The sequence below is a fragment of the Anomaloglossus baeobatrachus genome, chromosome 4 (assembly GCF_048569485.1).
Source record: "Anomaloglossus baeobatrachus isolate aAnoBae1 chromosome 4, aAnoBae1.hap1, whole genome shotgun sequence".
Classification (NCBI taxonomy): Eukaryota; Metazoa; Chordata; class Amphibia; order Anura; family Aromobatidae; genus Anomaloglossus; species Anomaloglossus baeobatrachus.
This window is the reverse complement of record NC_134356.1, coordinates 185,017,125-185,043,013: the sequence shown is the minus strand read 5'-3', so window position 1 is coordinate 185,043,013 and position 25,889 is coordinate 185,017,125. Positions and strand designations below refer to the sequence as shown.

The 25,889-nt window shown below is 42.6% G+C and overlaps 1 protein-coding gene across 2 annotated transcripts in view; it reads right to left on the bottom strand.

Annotated features, from left to right (window-relative positions):
- SH3RF2 (SH3 domain containing ring finger 2) overlaps positions 1 to 25,889 on the bottom strand; it is a 204,494-nt gene that overhangs the window by 61,152 nt on the left and 117,453 nt on the right. For both annotated transcript variants that reach the window (XM_075344599.1, XM_075344600.1), the window contains exons 4-5: positions 14,599 to 14,694; positions 10,341 to 10,661 (exon numbers count right to left, since the gene is read on the bottom strand). In XM_075344599.1, the coding sequence (XP_075200714.1) occupies positions 10,341 to 10,661; positions 14,599 to 14,694 (417 nt within the window). The remainder of the gene's footprint in view (positions 1 to 10,340; positions 10,662 to 14,598; positions 14,695 to 25,889) is intronic.

Below are 25,889 nucleotides of genomic sequence, written 5' to 3'. Positions count from 1 at the left end.
TAGACTTTAATGGGGAAGCAAAACGACTGGATTTTGTAAATGACACAATGCAGTTTAAAACACAAACAAAACGCAAGAAAAAATGCAACATGCGCACATGGACTAAAGGGTGCTTTACACGCTGCAACATCGGTAACGATATATTGTCGGGGTTCTTGCCGTTAGTGACGCACATCCGGCGGCGTTACCGACATCACAGCGTGTGACACCAAGGAGCGACGATCAACGAGCACAAAATATGAAAAATCGTTGCTCGTTGACACGTCGCTCCTTTTCATAATATCGCTGCTGCCACAGGTACGATGTTGTTTGTCGTTCCTGTGGTAACACACATCGCTATGTGTGACACCGCAGGAGCGACGAACATCTCCTTACCTGCGTCCACCGGCAATGAGGAAGGAAGAAGGTGGGCGGCATGTTCCGGCCGCTCATCTCCTCCCCTCCTCTGCTATTGGATGGCTGCCGTGTGATGTCGCTGTGACGCTGCGCAAACCGCCCACTTAGAAAGGAGGCAGATCGCTGGCCAGAGTGACATCGCAGGGAAGGTAAGTCCGTGTGATGGGTGTTAGCGATGTTGTGCGCCACGGGCAGCGATTTGCCCGTGTTGCACAACCGACGGGGGCGGGTACTCTCGCTAGCGATATCGGTACCAAAATCGCAGCGTGTAAAGTACCCTTAAGACAGAGGTCTGATATAAACTTATCACTCTCACCCACAAAGCTCTCCACGGTCCCGCAACACCCTACATCACCTCCCTCATCTCTGTCTATCACCCCACCCGTGCCCTGTGCTCTGCTAATGACCTAAGACTGACATCCTCAACAATTCGAACCTCCCACTCCCATCTTCAAGATTTCTCATGAGCTGCGCCTATGCTCTGGAAGACACTACCAAGAACTATCCACTTAATTCCCAATATCCACACCTTTAAGCGGGCCCTAAAAAGGCATTTCTTTAGACTAGCCTATCATCTCACCGCCTTGATCTAATCAAGTCCCTTACTGCTCTTCATAAAATTTAGTTCCAATTCTTCTGCCCTGTATCTTCTAGTTCCTTCCTCTTCATGTACTTTTCTACACTCTGTACCTGTATAAATTCTGGCTGGCGACCAGTCCACGCAGCTGGTTTTGAATACCCTATTAAATCGATGGCTGGACCATATATGACAAGCTTTTCTCCCCCCCCCCACCCCCCCATTCACCTTTTGTGCCTCCCCTATTTCCTCATAGACTGTAAGCTTATGAGCAGGGCCCTCATTCCTCTTGGTATCTGAATTTTGTTATTTGTATTGTCTCATATTGTCTGTACATGTCCCCTCTGAATTATAAAGCGCTGCAGAATATGTTGGCGCTATAGAAATAAAAATTATTATTATTATTATTATAAGACAGAGGGCAGGGGACTTAGATTTAAAGCATCACTCCAAAGCTGTAAAAAACCTATGAAGTCGTAAAAAGTGCAACTAATTTATCAAACATTTACAATACTTTTCTAGATATCATACGTTGCCAGATCTGTTGCTCTCTGCTCTGCGGCATAGTGTGGCACTAGAGGTCTCCCCGAGTGACTACTATACAGCAATTTTTCCAGTATTTTTTACATTTATATAATACTCTACAGTAGGCATTACCTTTCCTTCCACCCAATTTAGGGTTGGACCACGTTATACACCACACATACTGAACACTCCTTGTATTGTAGCTCATAATTTACAAATATTATAAAAGCTAAAACTTAATACAAAATAGGTATATGTGTGTAAAATTATACAAAAATACCATTGTGCTGCAGAATGGTCCGCACAATAAATGTTTCCAGGAATAGAAGAGCACGTTTGTCAACAGGCTTATTTGTATTCTTGGACCCCAAGTGCGACTGATAAGGTACAAAGCCTCCGGCAACACATTCTGTGCAAGATGATAACTAGGAAATGTCTGTTTACTCCGCACAGACTTTAACGTTATCACATAGACATTTTAAATCGCCACTTCAGACAGGTAGAGCATGTTAAAAATACCAGCAAAGCTGTGGCGAAGCAATGGAAAGAGATACTTTATCTTCTGTAACAGTGTCCCCAACAAATAAAAGTTATGTGACCATGAAGACTAATATGTGATAAGTCATTTCTTCAGAGCTAAACATAATCAAACTAAAGCCTGCCTTTTAAAGGTGCACTCGGAATGCATGCGGGTGCAGCAAAAAGGAATAATGTTCAAACAAATAACTTATTTATTGCCATCCTAATACCATAAATGAGCAGTGGAAGCAAAGGATATAAGAACTGCAGTCAAAATTATCCAAGAACTATTTCTTTAAAAATAAAAACTGTGTGAATGTCACGCTATCCTCGTGACATGCGCATTCAGACCAACAGATGTCTGTAGCACCACGAAAACACACTACAACAACACCACAAACAGGGGTACACCGGGAATACAATAACAACGGTGGGCCCTGGCACCAATGAGAGTGTAGATGGGACATCTCCTACACTTACTTGCCACTGTACCCTGCATTCCTAGCCAAACCCTATACAGGATCCTCACCTGTCGCCGAGCTGGAACCTGAAGCCCTGAGAGGCCCTGCAGAAAGCCCTGGCTAGTGAATGGGAAGGTAAGGTATACTTGACCCTGGAATTGCAGATTCTGGAATAACCTGCGGGCCCCCACCCCTGAACAATAAACACTCAGACACTTTCTTGGATCATTTTGGCCACAGCAGCCAATTTATTTAACAAACACATAACATAAAAATACTAAGAATTTGGTAAAGTCCTTAAAGTTGTACAAAAAAACCTGGTGATTCTCATAACCAAAACCATAAACTAAATTGCTCCCAGCCGTTACCCACACAGGCTCGGGAGCACCAAAACACAAAGTGTTGTATTTACCATTAAGCAGCTCCCACGGGGACTCGACATTCGCAACCGGGATCCCCCCAAAGTCACCAGGTAACCAAGCATTCATTACCAATTAGGGGATCCATACACGGATGGATCCACCAGACCAATTTAAAATAACTTCAAGGACCGACCAAAACATGCCACCACGACCCAATAAAATAAACAATGACGCACACATGAGGAAACGTCATATTAAGATGGGTGGGACTAAATCACTGTCCCCACAGAGCGGGAATGGTGCCAACTTTGCCCCCTACAAGACCTTAAAAACCCCTTCTTCACCTTTACTCCTCCCCCCTCTAAAGAGTCCACTCCTCCCCACCAATCTTGGTCATGTTGACCTCTGCCCATAGCCTGGGCTACTGCTATGGTCTGTCTAGACCCACCGCTGCAACAATACAACACGAGGGTAGGTAAGACAAAGAGGGGAATAACAAACAAAATGTAGAAGATATGACTTCAGGATGAATCCACAGCAGTTCCTTCCACCAAGGCTGCCAAAATACAAATGGTTTTGTATAATCAGCAAAGATTGCTGGGAAGCCCTACTACTTAAACACAAAGGGGTTTGTCTACAGAGCAGCTGCAGCTGACATGCACTGCTGGAAAGCTGCTAGCAGCAAAACTGACATTATCTGTATAAGCACTAAGGGAAACAAAACAACATTTAAACATAGAGTCCCAAATAGAAATAAGACTCGACCATGACAGTGATAGAGAAGTTTTGCTTTTGTTCTTTCTGAGCACGTTTAGTGCAGGTAGATCATACTTTAAGTGTGGCCATCCCGTGAAGACCTGCTCTTCATATGACTTACTGGGGCATTTATATGTCATAATGAGGAGTGTTATGCTGAAGCTGGAAATAACAGAGTGAGGTACTTGGCTGTTTCTATCAGTCCCATAGACATTGAATGAAGTGGCAATGTACATGCTCAAATTATTTCCCATTCCAATTCAAAATGGGGGCTTGGGACCCTTGTGGGGTCCCAGTAATCAGACATTTATCACTTATAGGCCAAAGCAAATATTAGATTTTTACTACTTTTGTCCCTATTTGTACTTTATTCAGTATATTAATTTCTGTTTCTTTCTATTCCTTGTGACAACCCTCTTGTGTAGTTAAAAGACCTGAAAAACACATTAGCCTGTGCTGCGTGTTAATGGCTATTTAAATGAGTGATCATTACTGGACGCTAATAGCTCAAGTGCTATGGTGAGACGGCCATTAAAAAGGTCAAGAATCGATCTTCACCGATTAACATTGATTTATAAAGGTTATCCACATCAGCAGTGACTCCAGGCTCCCGAGGGATGCCAGCATATGTAGCTTGTTCTTACTGTCTGCTTGCTAAAACTAAAAAAAATAGATATATGGGGGTTAATCGCTGTCCTAATTCTATGGGCATTATTCGTTTTATATTATGTGTCCCATCTATGGTGGGCTGCACTATATTTCATCTCCAGCTGTTTGGGGCAGATAGACACGATGAGCTGTTCTCTCTGCCTTGAAAGTTGCCAGCGTGAAATTAGAACTCTTACAGCGTAACTCAGGTTTCTAGAAACACCTATTAGCCATGCTCAGGAGCAAGAAGTGAGCCAACAGACTGGGCAGTGTGGCTTGCTATTAACCCTCTCTTTGCTGTATGCATGCTCTATTCAACCTGGCAGCCACAGTAGCAGGGAAGATTACAAGTAAGAACCATTGACCTGTGGGCTGTAATGCCTTTTTAAAGACTATAATATCATATAAGCATGTCACAAATGTGAATTCATATTGTACAGGTTACACCATTCTAAAAGTAAATGGAAAGCAAGATTTTATACTCTCTCTATATATATATACACAGAAAGCCTTTTACAGAGGGTGAAATAAGTATTGAACATGTCACCAATTTTCCAAGTAAATATATTTATAAAGGTGCTATTGACGTGAATTTCTTACCATATGTTAATTCCATCCAAACCACACAGACAAAGAAATCAAACCATAAGTACCGTATCCATAAATTAAGTTGTGTGATAATGAAAAATGTATCAGGGAATAGGTATTGAACACATATAATGAAAGAGAGGTGCAAAAGCCATAGAAAGTCATGACACAAGTTAAAATCTATCTGTAACTAGAAAGCAATCCTGCCACTTAGTGAATAAATAATATCACCTGATTCAACTGATGGCTTTTAAAAGGTGTTTCACTACCAAGGTGCCACACAAGAAACATCTCATGATGGGTAAAACTAGTGAGCTACCTCAAGCCATTTGCAACCTAATTGATGCAAAACATACTGATGGCATTGGTTACAGAATACTTTATAAACTACTGAAGTTTCCAATGAGCACTGTTGGGGCCATAATTCAGAGGTAGAAATAACATAATTTCACCATAAATTAGTCACGACTAGGTGCTCCCCACAAGATTTCAGACAGAGGAATTAAAAAAAATTATCAGAAGAGTTTTTCAAGAGCCAAGGACCACCTTTGGAGAGCTACAGAAAGACCTGGTATCAGCAGAGGCTATTGTTTCAAAGAAAACAATAATTTTTTTACTCAACATCCATGGCCTGTATGCATGCTCTCCATGCAAGACTCCATTGCTGATCAAATATCAAATATGAGTGTGTTTAAAGTCTGCTCAACAACATTTAGATAATCTTGTGAAATACGGTGAGAATATAATTTGGTCAGATGAGACTAAAATTGAACTCTTTGGACACCATAATACACATCATGTTGGGAGGTCAAAAGGCAATGTATATCACCCCAAAAATACCATACCAGCAATGAAGTTTGGAGGTGCGAACATCATAGTGTGGGGCTGTTTGTCAGCATACAGTACTGACAAACATCATGTAATTGAAAGAAGGATGAATGGACAAATGTATACAGACATTGTTGATAAAAATCTGCAGCCATCAGGATGATGAAGATGAAACAAGGGTGGACATTTCAGCAAGACAATAATCCCAAACACACAGCCAAGGAGACTCTCAATTGATTTCAGTGAAAGAAAATAAAGCTACTAGGATGCCCCAGCCTCAATCCAATAGAAAATGTATGGAAGAAACTAAAGCGGGCTTTACACGCTACAACATATCTAACGATGTGTCGGCGGGGTCACGTCGCAAGTGACGCACATCCGGCATCGTTGGTGGTGTTGTAGCATGTGACAGCTACGTGCGACTGCGCTTGAACGTAAAACCGTTCATCGCATACTCGTCGTTCATTTCCTAAAAGTTGCACGTCGGGATGTTCAATGTTCCCGAAGCAGCACACATCGCAGCATGTGACACCCCGGGAACGATGAACAGATCTTAGCTGTGTCCCGCCGGCAATGCGGAAAGGAAGGAGGTGGGCGGGATGTTTACGCCCCACTCATCTCCGCCCCTCCTCTTCTATTGGTCGGCTGCCGTGTGACGTCGGTGTGACGCCGAACGTCCCTCCCACTCCAGGAAGTGGATATTCGCCGCCCACAGCGAGGTCATATGGAAGGGTAAGTACGTGTGACAGCTTTTAATCGATTTTGCGACACGGTCAACAAATTGAACGTGCCGCGCATACGATGGGGGCGTGTCACATCGCATACGATATCGTATGCTTAATAGAAAGGTGTAAAGCAGGTTTTAAGCTCAGAGTTCAAAGAAGAAGCCAAGAGAACCTTCAGGATTTGAGGAGTGTTTGTGTGGAAGATTAGGCCAAAATCACGCCTGAGCAATGCATGTAACTATTTTCTCCATGCAGAAGGTGTCTTGAAGCTGTCATCACCAGCAAAGGCTTTTGTACGAAGTATTGACTAAATTTCAGTAAGTGGGTTCAAAACTTTTTTCCTGTGTAATTTCTCATTATTACACATCACTAACTTTCTATTCATGTATGGTTTGATGTCTTTGTGTGGATAAGATGAGTTGCTACAGACATCTGGTGAAAAATTCATATCAATAGCATCTTTAGAAATGTATTTACTTAGAAAATTGGTGATGTGTTCAAAACTTAATCAACCCACTGTATATATTTTTTACATTTCTTTTTAACATTTTTTCCAGTCTCCTTAGGGGACTGAACCTGCAATAGTTTAATCAATTGTATTGTGATATATAGAAAATTCAAGGCCCTCAGTTCCAATGGCACATACCCGGATGCATGCTTTAAAGTCTTTTGTTCAACTAACAGCAGCTGCAGCACCAGCAATTAGAGCTCAATTTCGCTTTCTGCTTTTAGAAGCAGATGAGCAGGAACTAATATGGACATACTGACTAACAGTAAGAGGGTAGGAGGGAAGAAAGCACAAAGGATGTTTGTAATCTTTCTGTGGGCAGAACCGAATACATAGGTGAGCAGGCATGAACCAGTGGGGTCTCTGCACAAGCACGAGATTTTGCCCAGGGATGTAGTGATGTCTGCTGCATCATCTACATACCCGGGCAAAATCTTGAGCTTGCGCAGAGACTTCGCCGGTTTGCGCATGTGTACCTATGTATTCAGATCTGCCCGTAGTGGGGCAGAGCGAAACGCACCTGGGCGTGCCTGCAATGTCTCTGCACAGGAGTGAGATTTTGCCCAGCAGGAGGCATCATCCACAATAACCACCACAAGAAGATGGCAATCACCATGGAGAGAAGGGACAGGAGCTACAACTAGCGATGCTCATTGGACCGGACCTAACTATTTACATACAGCGCGGGAGAAGATAAAAAGTTATTTGTGGGTGTACAGGGGGATTCAGGGGATAATATGCACCTTTATAGAATGCAGCACAGGTGCTGCTTAAGGTGTAAGTTTTGGTTTATACCTCAAAAATCTATTGACAGGTTCCCTTTAATGACTCTGCTGACATTTTATGTTCATGTTTATGCTCATATGCCAATATATAATTACTGGTGGTGCAGCCATAGTGTTTTACTGTAAAACAAGAGTCATATATTTGCTGATATGCAATTGAACAATATTGTGAATCTAAAATTGTTCCATGTGAGAAAGTGAAGCTAACCAAGGACCATGGAATACTTTTCTTGTCACCAAACAATATTTTAAGGCAGGGTTTTCAGATGTTCTCTTTCTTGCCTATATAAAGAAAATGCATATCCATAAACAAGTCTCCACTGGAGCCAAAGCCTTGAGATCATCAATTAGGGAACAATTGTTAAGCTTATAGGATTAAATATGACACTGTCCACACTCTAGTAAGGCTTTATTTTTATGAAGCAATATTGATTTGAATGGGAGGCGAATGTGCAGTATCCGGCTGCGGCCACTGTCAGAAGACTGAACAGCTCCAGAACTGAGCATTTCCGGCCCCCTGCTGCCGCTGCCGGCACCGAGAACAACTGATCGGCAATGGGTGCGAGGTGTTAAACCCTGGTCGATCAGACACTGATGACCTATCCTAAGGGGTACTTTGCACACTACGATATCGCAAGCCGATGCTTGCAATGCCGAGCGCGATAGTCCCCGCCCCTGTCGCAGCAGCGATATCTTGTGATAGCTGCCGTAGTGAACATTATCGCTACGGCAGTGTTACACGCACTCACCTGCCCTGAGGCAAACCGCCTCCTTCCTAAGGGGGTGGGTCGTGCGGCGTCACAGTGACGTCACGCGGCAGGTGGCCAATAGAAGCGGAGGGGCGGAGATGAGCGGGACGTAAACATCCCGCCCACCTCCGTCCTTCCGCATAGCCGGCGTGAGCCACGGTGACACAGGTAAGCTGATGTTCCTCGCTCCTGCAGCTTCTGACACAGTGATGTGTGCTGCCGCAGGGGAACGAGGAACAACATCATACCATCGCTGCAGCGAAAATATGAAAATGTCGGACACTACACCGATGATACGATTACGACGCTTTTGCGCTCGTTAATCGTATCAAAAAGGATTTACACACTATGACATCGATAGCGACGCCGGATGTGCGTCACTTTCGAATTGACCCCACCGACATCGCACCTGCGATGTCGTAGTGTGCAAAGTACCCCTAAGGATAGGCCATCAATGTAAAAGTAGTGGACATCCTCATTAATGTATTTCAAAAACAATTTAGGAACACAGCCTGTCCCACGGTAGTATACAATGCTGTACAATAGCTTACGTGTCATTTTAACTTAAGCTTTATTACTCTCTCCTCTTTAAAACATCTGTCTGCATTACCAGTAGAACACCCATAATAAAACCTGTCATAATTACATATTGTGAATGTTCACAAACAAATGTCTCATTCAATGTGGTGAATACTATAACTATTCAGACTCATCATGTCTTATAATACCTATGGGAAAGCTGATATATGGCAGAACCAAAAAATGTATGGGCGTTATGGGCATGTAATATTCTACACCCTAGAATAAAAAAAAATCATAGCTCAAGATGAGTAAAGGCCCCGTCACACACAGAGATAAATCTTTGACAGATCTGTGGTTGCAGTGAAATCATGGATATATTGTTCCATTTGTACACAGCCACAAACCTGGCACTGATTGTCCACAATTTCACTGCAACCACAGATCTGCCGCAGATTTATCTCTGTGTGTGACAGGGCCTTAAGGTAAGCCCAAGAAACAAAAAGATTATTCTCTTATGGTTACACCTTGGCTTTCAAAATTAGGTTCAGACAGTAGGGAAGTAGGAGCATCTTAGAGGAATCTGTGCTAAAGGAATAAGAACTTGCGTACTTTGTTAAACCAAGAAAAATAGAATAATGGGATCATTCTCTAAATATTTGAGGATATTTATCCACTGACATAGTGCGTTATCTTAGGTCTTCAATTGCCTGAACAACGTATCCATCTTTGGTCCTATTCAGACAATTAACCAATTTAAAACTGGACTTGCTAGTAAACTAATGAGAGCACAATCCCTTAATTAGACTCACTGCCAATTGTTTGGATTTAGACCTGGCCTATTTGAGTCTTCCAAAACTAAACAACATATTACTTCCTAATAGTAACAGTATATTAGAGAATTTAAAGATGTTGGGTTGTTAAGAACAGAGCACTACTTCTTCTTTTCCCACACATATTTGATGATCCCCCTCTAGTCATTGTTTACAAGGTTCAATGATGTGCCGTACAAGCATATGACCATTGAATCCATGGCTTCATTGCTCATATGTAGAACAATATGTGACTTTTGAGGCCACTGATTGACTGACTGAAGAAGTCAAGCGCAACCACAACACATGAGGGAGCCACCACAGCATCTGTGCCACAATCTCCTATTAATCAAAAGAGAATGAGTTTTAGATACTAAGTTATATTTGAAGTTCACAATCACATAACATCAATAAACTTGAACTTCAAATGTAACTTAGTATCTAAAACTCATTCTCTTTTGATTAATAGGGGATTGTGGCATAGATACTGTGGTGGTTCCCTCACATGTATAATCTAAACATTTTTTTAATAAAACTACATATAACAATTTGACAAAAACAGTTGAATATTTTCTTAATTACCTGATTTTGTGAACTGGGTAAATACCGGGCTTTCTCAATTATGGCCGTGTTACTTGAACTGATCAGTATGGGAGTACTAATCACTGGAGTCTGTCTACTCGATGGAGAATGGACAATTCTGTTTAATGTATTTAGAGCATTCGTAATCAGGAATTGCCTTGGGGTCTTTCTCCTTCCATCTGGTATTCGTCGCATTGTTTCTAGCTCAGAAGACTTCACGTTTGAGGGGGACCTCCTCAGTTGAGAAGTAAGAGGCAAATTCTTCATATCTTTTCTTTTTGTCTTGTTTGACTCCAGCAGTTGCTTGGCTGTACTGTTTGGCTGCAAATAAAACATCACATTAAGCTGTTATTTGAAAAAAATGTGTAAAAAAGATAAACAGTATCCACAGTATAAATCAAGTATAAGGAGTTACAATTTTTTCTTGAGGAAAAGCTATTTTCACTTTCCATGGGCCATTACTTTAAATTCTTAACACTTCTTACTCAATTCCCATGAGGAAAATAAAATCTTTAGTGGAAACGTTTTTCCTAACCAACAACACAAAATAATAAATATACACTGACAAGCAAAAGAGTAACAATGTTTTGAACGTTTGACTTTTAGGCTCCATATCTCATCATCCATTACATCCATTACAGCTTTGAGCATGAGACTACCATCATTTTAAAGACAATCATATTGGCTAGCTCATACAGAAATTTGACTTGTAACTATTTAGCATATGATTAGTTTATGCAGATTCTTCCCATGTTTCTACATTGCTACTGTTTTTAGCTCCTGATATTTGAAAAATCCTTTTCTTCATGTATTAGAAATTCAAAACTGTTCTCACATTCCCTAATAGCTCAGTGTGTTATTAGGTTGATTCTCAAGCAAAAGGTCACTGATTCGAATCCAGCCATGAAGATTTTCCAAGAAAAAAGAAACATCATCATCCAGCTCAACGATAGCAGTTTCATGACCAAGAAAATTGCCAAACTGCATCATGTGAGTGGCATGACAGTTGAAAGAATATGAAATGAAGTCCGTATGTGCATTCATTCAAAAGCCAAGAAGTGTATGTCCAGGAAAAATATCAAAGTCAACAAGTTGGCTCATCACAAGGTCTATCAGTTCTGATGCAGCAAACACGGCAGTAGAAGTGGCTCATATGTATCATAATAGTGACATCACAGATGTACATGAAAGCACCTTCAAAAAGGTCCGTGAAGTCTCGACACAGAAACCAGCCAGATATCCCTCTGGGAAGGACCTAGCAAAGGAGTGGCTCTTTTAAGGAGACCACCATAACCACCATATTAAGCGGCCCTTTTAGTCAATATCCAACTCTTGACGAGTTTAAGGATATGACAAGGGAAATACCAAATCCAGGTATCCATCCACAGACAGCTGTTTCAGGGTTTTGCCCCTCATCAGTGTGGAGTAGGATTCTGGCCAGGTGGGAGCAATGCCTAGTAGACCAACAAGACAAAACAATCACTGATCTCAGCCAGAGAAAACACTGCCAGCAGCCAGCAAAGGCCAGGTATCCATCCACAGACAGGTCCTTTACGGAGGGATATCTGGCTGGTTTCTGTGTCGAGACTCCTAAAAGAGGCTCCACGGACCTTTTTTATTTGCATACTTCCCAGGGGACAATGCACCTAGGATTTCACTGTCTTGAGCGCCTTTGCTGGCTGCCGGCAGTGTTTTCTCAGGCTGGTCTCCCCGAGATCAGTGATTGTTTTGTCTTGTTGGTCTACTAGGCATTGCTCCCACCTGGCCAGAATCCTACTCCACACTGATGAAGGGCAAAACCCCAAAACAGCTGTCTGTGGATGGATACCTGGCTTTGGTATTTCCCTTGTCATATCCTTAAACTCGTCAAGAGTTGGATATTGACTAAAAGGGCCACTTAATATTGTGGGGTCTCCTAAAAAGAGCCACTCCTTGGCTAGGTCCTTCCCAGAGGGATATCTGGCTGGTTTCTGTGTCGAGACTCCTAACAGAGGCTCCACGGACCTTTTTGATTTGCATACTTTCCAGGGGGCAATGCAGCTAGAATTTCACTGTCTTGAGCGCCTTTGCTGGCTGCCGGCAGTGTATTCTCTGGCTGGCCTCCCCAAGATCAGTGATTGTTTTGTCTTGATCAAAGCACCATGTGATGCAGGTTACACAAGTTTAGAATGGTGCCCTGAAAAAAGATGAGTACGCTTCAACTTCAATATCATTATAAGAAGTGTCAGCTCAAGTTTACAAAAAGCGAACTGAAGATGATTGGAAACAGATGATTTAGAGTGATGAGACAAAAGTCAATAGACTAGGCTCTGATGGGTGGAAATAGGGCTGCAAGAAACAAGGAAAAAAGGAACTAACGGATTGAGAAATTAAAGGGACTGTCAAGTTTGGTAGAGGAAGCCTGATGATATGGGGCTGTTTCACAGCTGAAGGCATGGATACCGCTGTTGGTGGCACGTGCGCAATGCTATTGTAACGTTGTCATCAATAAAATTGTGCCAGAATCAGCGTATATGTGCACCTCAATCTACGGTGTAATTTTACTGAGGACTCTGCAGAGTTGACTATGAGTCGAGGAGGCACATGCACTGATGAAAAAAAAATAAATCTGCACATATTCGTCTCCAGTGTTTTCAATAAAATGGCACTGGAGATTGTGGTACATCCATGTGCTGATTCCGGCAATGTCACAAGAGAAATAAACATGCGCCACCAATAACAGTAATGGCAGCAGCGATGCAAAATTTAACTAAAGAAAAGGAGGCAAGGCAGGAGGAGGAATGATACAAAAGATCCCAACCCACAAAGTCCTGCCCCGTTGCTCAAGCTTGTGCATAAATTCCATAATTTTGGAAAGTTTGGACAAAGATTGCTCTGCAATAAAGTCTTGTATTTCTCAAGTAAAGGTATAATTTTAATCAGCATCGTAGCACCACTATGGCACTGCCTCTAGTTTATAGGGCAAAAACCTGGTGGTTGGTTCTCTTCAAATAGTTAAAGTATATCTTTGTACCGTGTTAGCCAGTAGAGATAAAAAATTGTTTAAAAGAACTGAAGTCCTCAGTGGTTGATATCTTTTAATGGCTAACTGAAAAGATGGTAATAATAGCAAGCTTTCGAGACTGCTCAGGTCTCTTCTTCAGGCTCAATATAACACAAAATCTGAAGAGTCACATATTTATACACAACAGGACATAGAATGGGGCAGTAAATTAAACAAGTTATGTGAAGCAGAACTATCACTATGGCAAAAGAACAAACTGTTGTAGCCATAAATATTGCTGCAGTTCAGTGTGAAAGTTTTATTGTCCTCTGATTAGGATCTGGTCTGGGCTGTGATGTAAAAAGACATAAATCCATGTGATACATTCATTCCTGCTCTAAATGTGTCAAAGGTCATCATAAGTTTGTACTCCCATAGTCTCCTATCTCTCTGGGGCTTGAAGCTTCCTTTCAATACCAGCAATTTCATGTCCAAATGAGGGTTGCGTCCTGGTGGAGGTGTCCAATCTGACCTTTTCCTGGTTGTCAAGATCCGTCTTTTTACATCAATTAAGAGATGTGCTCCTCACACCGTCCGGGGGGCATCACAGCCCAGACCAGATCCTAATCAGAGGACAATAAAACTTTCACACTGAACTGCAGCAATATTTATGGCTACAACAGTTTGTCCTCTTGCCATAGTGATAGTTCTGCTTCACATAACTTGTTTAATTTACTGCCCCATTCTATGTCCTGTTGTGTATAAATATGTGACTCTTCAGATTTTGTGTTATATTGAGCCTGAAGAAGAGACCTGAGCAGTCTCGAAAGCTTGCTAGCATTACCATCTTTTCAGTTAGCCATTAAAAGGTATCAACCACTGAGGACTTCAAATAGTTGTAAGTCAAATTTATGTATAGGATAACCAAGATCATTGTCTATAAAATAAAGGTAGTCTCATGCTCAAAGTGGTAGTGGATGATGAGATAAGGAGCCAGAAGGTAACACGTTCAAAACATTGTTAGTCTTTTGCTCATCAGTCTATTTCTAGCCAATATTGTCTAAATGACAATCCTTTGGTTTAGCACCCACAAATCTATAATGATTGTGTTGTTAGAATATATCGCCAACATTTTTTTTCTGGCATGGCATTATGCGTGACATTCAAATGAAATAATTGAGACAGTTACTAAAAATAATTAAATTGTACTTGTTATTTCCTCTACATGCCAATAATTTGCTTTCAAAAGACATTTCATACATATGTGTTTCATACCTCTACAAAGAGAAGGGGAAAAATTCCCACTTGATCTCCTAACTTGCCTTCACCCCAGTTGTCATCTACTCTTCGGATTACACTTATTATATCATCCTGTAATAATAGATGTTAAAATGTAGATCAGAAATTTTAAATAAATGTTATCAAATCAACGTTGTAGATAAGACACAAACAAATTAAAAGAAGAAGGAAACAGTAGGGATGTTAAGTTACAGTACCCCTAATAAGAAAGACTTAAATGTGATTTAATTCTAAAGATGGTTATAGACACTAGAAAATTCCGTCACAGGTTGAGGTCAGCAGTGCTTGATTAAGTCACAGTTAATAGTAGTGTACATCAGTATTGGGCCCTCTTCTTTTTAATATGATAATTACCTTCAGAACTTACATAAGTAAATTTCAATATTTTCATATGATATTAAGCTCTTCAAGATAATCATCTCAAAGAAGAATAATAATATAATATCACAGAAGGATTTGAGGAAGCTAGAGGCTTGAGTAGAAAAATGCCAAATTAAATTTAATGTGGATAAATGTGAGGTTAGGCACTTATGTTAAAGAAACAAAACATACAATTATGTAAAACTAGCGTTGAATAAAACCAGGGGAAATTGGTGGACAATAAATGAAACTTCAGTAGTTGGTTCCAGGCAGCATCTGACAAGACAAATAAAGCTTGAGATGCTTTAAAAAAGGAATAGATGCTTAGCATGAGAACACACAATTGACTAGTCAGAGCACAAATGTAATACTTTGGAAAATTTTGAGAACTTGTGTATAGAAAGGACACTTTACTCGCGCCTTTCTTTTGAATATTTCTTCTATTAACTTGAATGACTTGTTTAAGGAAGTTTAACCTTCCACAAGTAGAGGTAGCACATCAAATAGAAAACATTCTTTAATTACCCACGCAATATTTAAATTACAGTCTTTTTCACGCATGACTACAGGAAGTTTGCAGCTGAACAATTGCATGGACAAAAAACAAAAGGTTTTCCATTAGAAGTGTGGCCTCTACATCCAGATTTATGCAAATAAGAGACTGCAGGACCAGGTGTAAAGGATTTGCACCATCAACTCCTGTAATACCTAGTGATGATCTTTTCTTTTACTATACCTCTTTAAATGAATACAAAACCAAAAAAGAAAAAAACACGAACAAAAGGTCACAAAATAGCAATATTTTTATTAGTATTTGATAAAAGAGCATATATTAGATAATTAAATATTTTTAAAAAACACAATCATTGGCTGGAAAAAGAAGGGCGTCACAAATACGTTAACCCGCAAACCACAGTATGCAATAAAAAGGGGGGGGGGAATTTGTGCAAAAATAATTAAATAAAATATGCACAAAATTGATTAAACAGTAAAGGGAATTAAAGTGTCACGTGCTAAAAGGAGTATCCTTATATTAAACCACAGTATATACACCTAATTGCTGCCTTAATATGCAGCAGTGGTGATAACACAAAATTATTACCCAAATATATGTATAGCATACACCAACCGGAATTATCATTAGTATGTGGCTATAATAACATATATACTAACCACATGAGGTTGCAGGTATAAAGCGTGAGAGGAAATTGTTCCATAGTATAATTAGTAACCGGATATTAACTAGTCATATGAAAACATATAGAACCAGTGATAGGTACAAAGTAAATACTGATGAATGAAGGGATTTACAGGAGTATAGTTGGAGCACAGATCCTGGTGTGTGACGCCCACCCCGACGCACGTGCGTTTCGGTGCCGTCTTATTCAGGGGGTGGGGGTCATCTAGAATTGTGAGAGCTTAAATACACACAATCCACCAACAGGTGAATGGATTATGGGCATGCGTATTGGCCGCAACTTGTGGGGAGTCACGTGAGAGGCAGGGACTATACCCGTCCCAGCCGCAATGTTATATTGCGGCATTGTGATGAGAAAGTGGGCTTGGATTCATAGTATAAACGTGCCACCCACCGCTAAGTCCAGGGTGGGGGTAAACGTGGACCTTATGTGATAACCAGACATTTGCTGTATGCGCGCCGTCAGTATTACTAGGAGATGGTTTCACTACACAATATTGGAAGTGAAACCGCCAAACAACCTACAAAGAACTACAAAGTCTTATATGCAAAATATCTTTACTGAGAAAATAATTAAAATAACAAGATAAAAAATGTGCACAGCAATACTATGACATAAAAAGGAAAACTTCACTTTGATTACAGTTTCTCAATGGCCAGCAATGAAATATCTCCCAATCTGATGAAACGTGATGTTTGGATTGGCTCAATCTTTTAATTGCACATAGTTAATTGAGGGATGGTTTGAATTGCTAAGGGTATAAAAACCCATTCTGACTTCATATTTGTTATAAGCGCCCTTGGATAAAGCCTCGTCGAAACGCGTCAGGGTTTTCTGTGGTAAGATGCAGAATGTGATCACTTTAGATGTTCTGTACATGTGCATGTGACTTTCTATTTTGATGTGATGCGGTGTGTCGAGACTCTCATTCATAATTGTTACTTCTCCATATTCCACTTTGTTGGTCATGGCATTACTTACCTATAGATGGTTTTGATTCTTGACACCCCCCATCACATCTCTGAGTGCTCATGCATTTTTACAGTCAGTGCAGTGTTACATCTGTCACCCTTATTATACAAATAAGAAAGCCGCGGAGACACCATCACGTGTTTCTCAACGCTGGCAGGAAACTAGCCAGGTCTTTCACCGGGAAGGAACAACCACGGGAAGGGCAGTCTCCAGTCAAGGAGACCACCTATACCAAACATGGTATCCATCCACAGACAGCTGTTTCGGGGTATTTGCCCCTCATCAGTGTGGAGTAGGAATCTGGCTAGTGGGGGCAATGCCTAGTAAAAGACTACTTACCATGTTTGGTATAGGTGGTCTCCTTGACTGGAGACTGCCCTTCCCGTGGTTGTTCCTTCCCGGTGAAAGACCTGGCTAGTTTCCTGCCAGTGTTGAGAAACACGTGATGGTGTCTCCGCGGCTTTCTTATTTGCATACTTCCCAGGGGGCAATGCTCTAGAATCACTGCGTTGAGAAACACGTGATGGTGTCTCCGCAGTGGATATGTTGATCTCCCTTAGGTCAACAATGCTTGATTAAGTCACCCTTATTATAGACATGCTGTCTGGTTTCTTCTTGCCGTCCATCTGCTTTGCAGAGTGTTCAGACTTTAGGATTAGCTTCAGTAATTCTCTATTAATTTACATTTGGCTCATGCATTTTTCCATACATTTTGTATCTTATCAGATGAATGTTTGAGTGTAATTGGAAAGTCAATATTTGTTAGACAATAGGCATTTTGCTCACGTTTCATCAGATTGGGATATATTTCATTGCTGGCCCTTGAGAAACTAATCAAAGTGAAGTTTTCCTTTTTATGTCATAGTATTGCTGTGCACATTTTTTATCTTATTTTAATTATTTTCTCAATAAAGATATTTTGCATATAAGACTTTGTAGTTCTTTGTAGGTTGTATAGTTCACTGTGAACTACATGAGATCTGGTGATCACACAGGCTCTTTTTGAGTAGTGGTCAATTTCTTAGGATTGTGAAGTGAAACCACCATCAGCACTATAAGCAAACTCGGACAATATAATCAGGGAGGTGTGGACACGCCTCCCACTCACTCTGAATACAGGATAGGGGTAGCCAGACAAAGCGACTGGAGGGATGCAGCCATGTCCCCCGCCCTAACAGAGTTGGACACACGGAGGTGTGCAATCTAAGGGGCGGGGGAAGTGAATACCGCCCATCTCCAAGAACACAGCAGGAACTACATATATATGTAGAAGTAGAAGGCGGAGATTAACATAAACGCATACCGCCCACCACTGAGTACGGAGTAGTGGTAACCCGAATCTTTAAGTGAATAGCTGGACTGCAGTAGCACGACAGGTTAACAAACTTGGTGTTTTTCAGTTTATAATTTACAAACATACTGTATGAATGGACAGCCCAGATATTATTTCTAAAGCCTGCTTTACACGTTGCAATTTCGCATACGATATCGTATGCGATTTGCAACGCCCCCATCGTATGTGTGGCACGTTCAATTTGTTGAACGTGCCACACAAACAAGTAACCCCCGTCACATGTAGTTACTCTTCCATACGACCTCGATGTGGGCGGCGAACGTCCACTTCCTGGAGTGGGAGGGACGTTCGGCGTCACATCGATGTCACGCGGCAGCCGGCCAATAGAAGCGGAGGGGCGGAGCTGAGCGGGACGTAAACATCCCGCCCACCTCCTTCCTTCTGCATTGCTGGCCGGGAGCCGCAGGACATAGGTAAGATCTGTTCATCGTTCTCGTGGTGTCACACACTGCAATGTGTGCTACCCCGGGTATGATGAACAATCTGACGTGCAATTCTAGAGAAAGGTATGATGTGTATGCGATGAACGTTTTAATGTTCAATCGCAATCGCACGTACCTGTCACACACTGCAATGTAACTTACGATGCCGGATGTGCATCACTTATGACGTGACCCGGCCGACACATTGTAAGATACATTGCAGCGTGTAAAGCAGGCTTAATGGTCAGTTTATACCTAGACCTGTCAGCACCACAAGGGGGCATCCTCTTTATCTAGAGCAGGGGTGTCCATCCTTTTAACGTCTCTGGGGGACATTGGAAAAGGAGTTGTCTTGGGCCACACAAGCACATTGGATCATGTGATCATGATGTAACCAAAGGTCCTTCTTTCCTTGGACACTGCACTGATTATGCAGAACTTCCACTATCAGTGCAGTTTCTGCTGTTATAAAGATAAGTGGCTCACTGAACAACCATCCCACCAGATGTGATGTGTAGGGTCCTGTTAGGGGCCTCATTTGAAATGACAGCGATTGGCAACTAAACAGATGCCCTCTCACCTCACTCCCAACACAGGCCCAGGTTGGACAGACTAGATGATTTTCACGTGAGTCATTTCAACTTTGAGTGTGGTATGGCTAGGGCAGCCTAGGTGTGAGGCTACTGTCAAGGGAATGATGGGGCCTGTTTTCTATTTGTCGACTCACCTGAAATGGTGGCTTTGCTTGTTTTTTTACTGTTGACCTGCAGGTAGTTTATAGCCTATGGAGCCTCTCTGCTGACGCCTGCCTTGTTTTACCTTACTTCCCCTGCACTTTCTCCTTTTTGACTTTTTTAGTCTGTCTTCTTTCTCCATGTTTCATGTTCTACTTACTCTTTATTGCTCTGTTCCACTTTCTTCCTTCAGTTCATGGCCCCTGCACATGGACTGATAGCGGAGAACAATCCTTATTTTTCCCCTTGTCTTCATTCATTGGTGTCTAGGAGCTCCTGTGTCCTCTCTTGCTGTGATTCAATTCATGATAGAGGGCTGTTTGGAGGACTAGTATGAGGCAATACACAGGCCACCACATCATGGTTAATTCTGTATGTAACAATGCCACTGCGCAGCCCTCTTTGCTGCTGACGAAGGGCAAGACAGATGACTAATTGTAAAGCATGGCGGACAACTTGTGAGGTAATGAACTTTATTCCTCAGGCTTTTTGTGCCGCCCCCCGTACCAGCAGCCGAGCTGCTTGGATCCGGATCCGCAGTGGCTCGAAGGGTCTCCGGACCCGGGGGTCGTGCGGACACTCAAATAAAAAGGGGCGTAATATGTGCAGGAGATTTGTTGTAGATACTTCGTGACGCCACCCATGGTGTGTGGTAAGGTGGAGTACCACCACTGCTATTGGGAAGAATCCGGGGGCCATGGAATGGCAGCTAGATGTTAACTCCTCCGTGGGTAGGGGTGGATGCCCCGGGGCTCAGTGTCCAAAACACGGGAGGTGATGGCTGTTGTTGATGATGCACCGGGCTGGACCGGAGGGTGTTGGTGTACTCACGGTTGAATAAATGCACACGAGTCTTCGGGTAAACCAAGGTGTCAGTGGCCGGCTGCCGCTTCAGGGTGTGTACGGTTCCCACACCCAGCTGGTGTACCAATGTCCCTTCCTCCGGCACTTTGTATTTTCCTTCTATTTTAGACGATCTCGTATGGAACGGGGAAGTCCAATCCCGGTTTGGTTTTGGTTGGGAGACGTGCCCGCGAAAACTAACCCTTGGGATCTCAGTGGGTGTTTGCGGATACTCTATCCCCCGCGGTGGGCTGCCGTTTCGCTCTATCTGGGCTAACACTCTGGAACAACGTCTGGAACCTTGCTCCCGGCTGGGTTAATTAGAGAAGGGGCTTGCAACCGTCTTCTAACTAGGGTCCAGGTATCCCACCTGTGCACGGTTTCCGGACCGGATCTCCGCTGTCGGTAGCGGCGGGCTCCATCCCTGTATTGGTCCACTCCGGATCTCCCGCGACCGGACTCCCGTCGCCTTTGGACACGGTCCACTGCTTGCCACCTAGCCAGTAGACCAGGGCCACTACCCTGGCTACCTGCATTAGGCACAGACTCCAACTCTCCACCACAGTCTGTCACTGTCTTGAACTCTTACTAGAACTAACACTACTTGGTTCCCTCCCCCGGTTCCTCAAGACCCCTAGGTGGGCGCTCCTAATCTGCCTGGTCCTCCCCACTGGTGTGTCCTTCCTACCCTGAGGGGGGTGGCTAGGGTTTTGTGGCTGATGGAACCTGGTGTAGGATGGTGTTATGTAGGGTGTAGTGTTCTTCTGTGACCACTTGGCAGCGCCAGGGCATCACACTTTCAGTCAGAGAGGTGGTGCCAGAGACGTTTTAGTCACTTCTAAATATACAGTAAACGGCAGCTGTAACCCCCCACTAGCAGTGACTGAGAGCAGTCTCTGCATTGCATCCGTACAGAATTGGTTGTCAGTCAGTGCTGGGGAATGATTACAGCCACTGCCTACTTTGTACTGAGAAGTGATTGAAGCTGTACTCGCAGTACCTCTGACTGAAAGCCCAAGACTGCCGGGAGGAATAACATTAATTTCCTCCCATTAGCCGAGTTTTCAGTGCAGCTGGGAGTTTTAGAATGCTATTAACCATCATATTAACCTCATATACTGTATACAGGTATAGCATTTTTTTACATGATAGGTTCCCTTTAATAACCAAATAAGAATGTTTACCTGACTTCTAAATAACAATGAAGAAATATTTAATGTTCGATTCGTACGGTAGGATGATTATTGATAATCACTGTCTTGCAAAGTCAACATGAGCACATTTTATGTGTGATGGTGTCAGTTCTACTGTCTGTGTGTCACAATGTGACTGTGGATAGTATGGGACAGGGGCTCCTATGCTGTCTCTCATGCTGGGGGTCCCTAGGCTATCCCTAACCTCAGAGTTCTGCCTAATGGTGGAGATGCCTGATTCTTGTGCCTGGCTATTCTCCTGATTCCCCCCCACCAGGGAAAGAAGGGTCAGGAGTGAGATGAAAAAACAGATAAAGACAGACAGGGGAAAATCAAAACTCTGACACACTGCAAATAAGAACAAACAATAAGAGACTCAGGAGAAAAGCAAGAGCAGGAAGGTAGAAACAAAAAGACAAGCCTGCCTATGAATTACCAATCTGTTGGTCAATGTCCGATTCTGCCTGCGCTGATCACAGTCATCAGAGAAGTTATCAGGTGGAGTGTCAGAATATGTAGCCTGAACGATGAGCAGGGACGCCATCTCTTTCATTGCCTTTTAGGGTGTCTACCTCCACGGTCAAGTAGGACCGTGTGTAGGGCCATTTAGGGACTTTTTCCAGTAGAAAAGTTTCCAACTTTCCCTGGTTTCCATGTGGATTTATCTATATCACTTCTTCTTGTACCAATATATTTGTCATTTTTTCTATTTTCTATTGTTGGAGTTGCTAATGTATACTTATTAAAGTATTTATGTTGTTATTTGCACAATAGGGATTGTTTTTCTTGTATTAGTCTGAAAAGTTGTTCTTGTATATTGTTTAGATACCATTCTTCATTCATGGCAGTGTTATTAGGCCAAATTGTATATGAACCCCACTCCCTTGAATCAATGTTTGTAGCCGAGTTCTCTTTAGGGGACAGTCTTGGCATTTTTTCAACCTTCTTGGGTGCATTGAACTTTATTCACAGCAATTGAACCTCTCTCTTTGAAGAGCTTGATGATCCGGTAACTGGTTGATTTACATTTGCAATTCATCCAATAATTCTTCATAAAAATCTATAGTTAAGGGAACTTGCCACTATAAAACTGAAACAGCAAACTTTGGGAAAATTAAAATTTGTATCAGATTCAAAACGTTTGGCCACCATACATATTTTTCACTTCTTTCCCTGGTCACTTCTCTATCATGTTTTTGGAGGCATTGACCCAATAAATAATAGGTTTTAAAAATGCTTTGTTTTGGGATGTAGATGTTTCTCAAATATATATGGCCAGCTTTTTACTTCAGCTAGGATACTTTGGCATTGCTTCATAGCGGTTATCAAATGTGAGGGTCAGAAGTGAGCCAAAACTGGTCATCAAGATTCCAGCTGAGCACTGAAAAGTTGTTTACGTCTTTATCATTTCAGAATGCCTCAGACAAGTGCTGTGTTCTGACGGAATTCACTGATAATATTCTATATCAGACATAACACACAACATGGCAGCATCTATTTATAGGCTATACACCACACACTTATTTCTAAGCCTTCTGGATGTAACAAAAAAAAATCCACAAAAACTTTTAATGCAAAATCTTCCTTTATCAAAAACAAAAAAATGAAGTTCTTGTTGTATTATGATAACATTCTTGTATCCTCCCCAGGAAAAGCCTGGCCGTAAAGCACAGGTATACCAATAGCAGGTACAGTTAGGTCCAGAAATATTTGGACAGTGACACAATTTTCGCGAGTTGGGCTCTGCATGCCACCACATTGGATTTGAAATGAAATCTCTACAACAGAATTCAAGTGCAGATTGTAACGTTTAATTTGAAGGTTTGAACAAAAATATCTGATAGAAATTTTAGGAATTGTACACATTTCTTTACAAACACTCCACATTTTAGGAGGTCAAAAGTAATTGGACAAATAAACCAAACCCAAACAAAATATTTTTATTTTCAATATTTTGTTGCGAATCCTTTGGAGGCAATCACTGCCTTAAGTCTGGAATCCATGGACATCACCAAACGCTGGGTTTCCTCCTTCTTAATGCTTTGCCAGGCCTTTACAGCCGCAGCATTCAGGTCTTGCTTGTTTGTGGGTCTTTCCGTCTTAAGTCTGGATTTGAGCAAGTGAAATGCATGCTCAATTGGGTTAAGATCTGGTGATTGACTTGGCCATTGCAGAATGTTCCACTTTTTTGCACTCATGAACTCCTGGGTAGCTTTGGCTGTATGCTTGGGGTCATTGTCCATCTGTACTATGAAGCGCCGTCCGATCAACTTTGCGGCATTTGGCTGAATCTGGGCTGAAAGTATGTCCCGGTACACTTCAGAATTCATCCGGCTACTCTTGTCTGCTGTTATGTCATCAATAAACACAAGTGATCCAGTGCCATTGAAAGCCATGCATGCCCATGCCATCACGTTGCCTCCACCATGTTTTACAGAGGATGTGGTGTGCCTTGGATCATGTGCCGTTCCCTTTCTTCTCCAAACTTTTTTCTTCCCATCATTCTGGTACAGGTTGATCTTTGTGTCATCTGTCCATAGAATACTTTTCCAGAACTGAGCTGGCTTCATGAGGTATTTTTCAGCAAATTTAACTCTGGCCTGTCTATTTTTGGAATTGATGAATGGTTTGCATCTAGATGTGAACCCTTTGTATTTACTTTCATGGAGTCTTCTCTTTACTGTTGACTTAGAGACAGATACACCTACTTCACTGAGAGTGTTCTGGACTTCAGTTGATGTTGTGAACGGGTTCTTCTTCACCAAAGAAAGTATGCGGCGATCATCCACCACTGTTGTCATCCGTGGACGCCCAGGCCTTTTTGAGTTCCCAAGCTCACCAGTCAATTCCTTTTTTCTCAGAATGTACCCGACTGTTAATTTTGCTACTCCAAGCATGTCTGCTATCTCTCTGATGGATTTTTTCTTTTTTTTCAGCCTCAGGATGTTCTGCTTCACCTCAATTGAGAGTTCCTTAGACCGCATGTTGTCTGGTTACAGCAACAACTTCCAAATGCAAAACCACACACCTGTAATCAACCCCAGACCTTTTAACTACTTCATTGCTTACAGGTTAACGAGGGAGACGCCTTCAGAGTTAATTGCAGCCCTTAGAGTCCCTTGTCCAATTACTTTTGGTCCCTTGAAAAAGAGGAGGCTATGCATTACAGAGCTATGATTCCTAAACCCTTTCTCCGATTTGGATGTGAAAACTCTCATATTGCAGCTGGGAGTGTGCACTTTCAGCCCATATTATATATATAATTGTATTTCTGAACATGTTTTTGTAAACAGCTAAAATAACAAAACTTGTGTCACTGTCCAAATATTTCTGGACCTAACTGTATAAGTACTGAAATGTACTGTATATGTGTGACGCCCTGGCCGGGCCAGGTAGTCACAAATAGGGCCCGCATTACACCTTTTCCTCACAGGTGACAGCAGCCAACCCTTAAAACCCTATGCACCCCCTTAGGGCTTGATAGACACACCAGGGGGCGGAACCAGGCGGTTGGAAGACACCCACCTAGCAGTTTTAGACAGCCCGGGGAGGGGAAAAGACAGATCAGTTTTAGAGTTCAGTGTGAGTGGAGGTCAGGCCTGTGTCAGAGGCCTGAAGCAAACTGACAAGTACCAGAGTAGGAGCCCTGGTGCCTTTGGCTAGGAGGCAGACGGCGGTCTCCGTCTACAGGAGCCGGGAAGACGGCTCGGTGGAACCGAGGTGGACCGGGACAGGGTAGTGGCCCGCCGGTACCGACCCGGGGAACCGACACGGAAACCGGAGCACACAGGGGGGTACTCAGACCCTGAAGCTAGGCCCAGAAGCGACTGGAACTAGTTAATTAACTGATTGCGGCCATGACTAGATGTCCTGTCCCACCCAAAGTCCCGATTGAAGGCAACAGCCCACCGAGGGGGATAATAGGCCACCGCCAGGGCTCTGAAATCCCACGGGCTAGCGTCTGCGGGCAAGGGCTCCTTAGGCCACATCCAGCCGGGAGCGGACTCCTGAAATTGCAAGCCCAGGCAGTCCACCGTTCTAAAAGGTGCAGGAGAAAGACAGAGACCACCAGCTGGGTGGGGGAACCCGAATGCAGCCTGCTGCAGGCACCGACCGCCATCACCTTGGTTTACCAGAGACTCGTGTATTTTTCTAATAGTGTGTACATCAGCACCCTGTGGTCACCCATC